At 38.0% G+C, this 4,147-nt stretch overlaps 1 protein-coding gene across 1 annotated transcript; it reads left to right on the plus strand.

Annotated features, from left to right (window-relative positions):
* The first annotated feature begins 581 nt into the window (after positions 1–581).
* On the plus strand, positions 582–1,511 carry LOC128124228 (vomeronasal type-1 receptor 4-like). The gene has a single exon (XM_052760409.1). The coding sequence runs from the start codon at positions 591–593 to the stop codon at positions 1,509–1,511; it is 921 nt and encodes a 306-aa protein (XP_052616369.1). The 5' UTR covers positions 582–590.
* Positions 1,512–4,147: the final 2,636 nt, after the last annotated feature.

Here is a 4,147-nt window from a genome sequence, read left to right on the forward strand (position 1 = left end):
AGATAAAAGATTTCACTTGACCCATCATGAGAATACATTTTATGCTCTTAACAAAATTTTTTATGTATAGCTGTAGATATATTCTGAGTGATATAATAAATTTTTCATTAATCATCTTTTAATTTTAAGTAAGATATGCTTTAATAATTGATGATTTTTTTGTTTGGTTATGGTTATTAAAATTGTCTTCTTTTGTACCAAGTCTAGAACATAACGGTATATTTTTATTGTGTTACATTTTGATTGATAGTGTTGGCTCTTACTTTTCATTGCTTCTCACAGGTAGGTCAGATATCCTTACTCATAATGCTGCCTATTCTGTGATTATGGAGGCACATCCCCTCTACACCTGTGTGTGCTGAGGCCTTTAGACATCTTAGAGTAGTATACATTTTAAGTAAATAATTTTCCTGACATTAACTTTGAGAAATTTTAGTTATGTAGTCTAGACTGAGATGTTACTCCTGAGTTCTAAGGAGCATTCTGATTTTGTCCCTCTGTTTCTCTTTGGAGTACTGATACTTTTCATTAATTTTGACCAGCGAAATGGCTGTGGCCATTATCTAGATAAAATCATATGCAATCACAGAATGGACTTCTGGAATATGACCATCAAAATCATTTTCTTATCACAAACTACAGCTGGAATTCTGGGAAATTTCTCTCTTCTTTACTACTTTCAAGTTCACTATGGAGAAAGCAAATCAAAGCCCACAGATTTGATACACATGCACTTAATGGCAGCCAACACTTTGATCATTCTCTCTACAGGAGTGCCAAACACAATCTCAGCTTTTGGGTTGAAGCAGTTTTTAAACCATTCTGAATGTAGATTAATTTTGTACATTCAAAGAGTTAGCCGGAGTGTGTCCATTGCCACCACCTGCCTCTTGAGTGTCTTCCAAGTCACCACCATCAGTCACAAGGAATGCTGCTGTAAGGATCAAAGAGTCAAAGCTTCAAAGTACATTGGCTGCTCCATTGCCCTCCTCTGGGTTTTGTACATGTCAATAAATGTCATTTTCTTTGTGTACCCACTTACTGAAAGTAAAAATCTGACAAGAAAACAAGATTTTGAATACTGTTCAACTGCAGGGAGGTATGAAATCAATGACTCACTCTATTCTGTACTGGTGGTGTGCCCTGAAGTCTTCTTTTCTTTGCTCATGGCCTGGTCCAGTGGCTCCATGGTTATCATTCTGTACAGACACAAACAGAGGGTTCAACACATCCGTAGCACTAGTGGTTCCAGTGGAATCCGCTTTGAGTCCAAAGTCACCCAGAGCATCCTGGCCCTGGTGTCTATCTTCCTGTCTTTTTGTACTGTCTCCTCCATCTTACAAGGCTGTGTAGCTCTTTTGTATAATCACAGTTGGTGGCTGGTGAACATCAACTGCCTCACTTCTCTGGGTTTTCCCTGTTTTGCACCATTTGTTCTTGTAAATCGTTACTCTGTCGGACCTAGACTCAGTTTGATCTGGATGAGGAATAAAATCTCTAATTCTTATTGAAAATATGTAAATGATATGTTTTTTTTTCTGTGTGGTATCCAGGTGTTTACTCTACCATCTCCCTCACAATGTCAGTACAGAAAGTAAAGGAGTTGGTGTCTTGTCCTTTAACAGTTGACCAAAATGATATATTGGGAGCTTTTTCAGCTGGTTTAATTTGCAGCCTATATGAGCTCATCCTATTGTAAGAGGACTATCTTACTGTTCATCTTACCCTTGCTAGGCATCCCTTTGTCCTGCTGATGTACAAAGGAGCTAGCAAAATGCTCCCAATAAAGGTGGCTTTCTTCCCACTCTCATTTTCTAGGGCACCCTGAGTGCTTAGAATTTTCACCAAGAGCTTATGGGTCCTAAAGTCTAATGGCAAAGAAAAATGAAACCATGGCTGGTCTGTTCACAACAGCTCTAGCCTGCACCAGTACCAGAAAAGTTCTTCAACCATAATTTCCCAAATATCCTGCTTTTAGCTGTACAAGAGACAATCAGGTTGGTTTGCAAAGCTTGTAGCAATAGTCCTCAACAAGGTCTCAGAAAGAGCATCTTACCTTACCACTTAGTGAAAAATATAATCAATGGAAATGAATCATGTTTTTAATGTTATCTTGAATTTTATATGTCAACCTGTTTTAGTAATTTTTCATCTATGTTCATCAAGGAAATTAGTCTGTAAATTTCCTTTATTAATATCTAGTTTGGAATCACTGCAATGCCAGATTAGGCAATATTTTGGAAGCCAATTCATAGTAAATTTTGGAAATCAGTTTGGAGGCTCCTAAGAAACTAAAAAAGAACTAATATGTAACACAGCTATTCCCAGAGAACCCCATATACTTCCACAGAGATATATCCAAATCCATTTTTATTGCTGCTCTATTTATTATAACAAGGAAATGGAGCCCAGCTATATATCCATAAACAGATAAATCCATATCAGATATGTTTTAATACACAAAATGGACTTTCATTCAACTACAATGATAGAAGAAATCACAAAAAAGTGTAGGAAAGTTGATTTACTTATAATGAATAGTATTAAACCAGGTAACACCAATTCAGTAAGAAAAAAAATCAAATCCTCTCACTTGTATGAAGATCCTATGCTATAAGTTTCAAATATCTATATGTAGGTAGGTATGTTTAACTTTATTATGACACTGAGAAAGGAGACCCAAAAAGGTAATGTCAGACAAAGTGGTAGTAAGTTAGTTATGTGAGAGGATATCAAGTTAGTTATTTTTCTGTCTTCAAACTGGGTCTGGGCGAATGTTCATTTGCATGGCTATTTTATTGTAGGTCTTTAATGCTTTTATTCATGAGTTCATTAGAATACAGTGATTTTAGTTTAAAATAAAATAGTGTCACAACTTATTTAAAGATATAGGGATATCTTAGTCAAAGCCAGCAGTAAAAGCAGCATCACACAGATGGACTAAATGACAGAAATAACATGAATGACTTAGGAAATGCAACAAAATATCCTTTTTTTTCTGTTTTATTGAAAAGAATTTAATTTCTTATACAACATATCCTAATTACAACTACTCCTCCCTCTACCTCTCCCAGTTCCTCTCCACATCCCATCACAATCTGATCCACTTTTTTTTGTTTTGTTTTTTTTTAACTTTTTTTTTTTTAATTTTGCAATACAGTTCAGTTCTACATATCAGCCACGGATTCCCCTGTTCTCCCCCTTCCCGACACCCTCACCTTCCCCCCAGCCTACCCCCCATTCCCACCTCCTCCAGGGCAAAGCCTCCCCCGAGGACTGAGATCAACCTGGTAGACTCAGTCCAGGCAGGTCCAGTCCCCTCCTCCCAGGCCGAGTCAAGCGACCCTGCATAGGCCCCAGGTTTCAAAAACCAACTCATGCAATGAGCACAGGACCCGGTCCCACTGCCTGGGTGCCTCCCAAACAGATCAAGCCAATCAACTGTCTCACCCATTCGGAGGGCCTGATCCAGTTGGTGACCCCTCAGCCATTGGTTCACAGTTCATGTGTTTCCATTCGTTTGGCTATTTGTCCCTGTGCTTTATCCAACCTTGGTCTCAACAATTCTCGCTCATATAAATCCTCCTCTTTCTTACTAATTTGACTCCCAGAGCTCCCCCCGGGGCCTAGCCATGGATCTCTGAATCCAGATTCCCTCAGTCGTTGGATGGGGTTTCTAGCACGACAATTAGGGTGTTTGGCCATCCCATCACTTACGCCTGTCAGAATGGCTAAGATCAAAAACACTGAAGACACTTTATGCTGGAGAGGATGTGGAGCTAGGGGAACTCTCCTCCACTGCCGGTGGGCAGGCAATCTTGTAAAACCACTTTCGAAATCAATATGGCGTTTTCTGATCCACTTATGTCATTAGAAATACAGGCTTCTGATATATAACAATAACATGACAAGAAATATATATATATATATATATATATATATATATATATATATATATATATATATATATATATATTGAGATAAAATAAATCCCATCGAGGTTGGAGAAAACATACCTGTTCATTCATATACTCAAGAGGCCCATTAAATATTAAATGGAAAGCTATAATATATAGACAGAGGACTAGATGAAGACCCATACATTCCCTGTGCTTTGGCTTCTGTCTCAGTGAGTCCATAGGATCTT

The sequence above is a fragment of the Peromyscus californicus genome, unplaced genomic scaffold (assembly GCF_007827085.1).
Source record: "Peromyscus californicus insignis strain IS unplaced genomic scaffold, ASM782708v3 Scaffold_4__1_contigs__length_199733344, whole genome shotgun sequence".
NCBI lineage: Eukaryota > Metazoa > Chordata > Mammalia > Rodentia > Cricetidae > Peromyscus > Peromyscus californicus.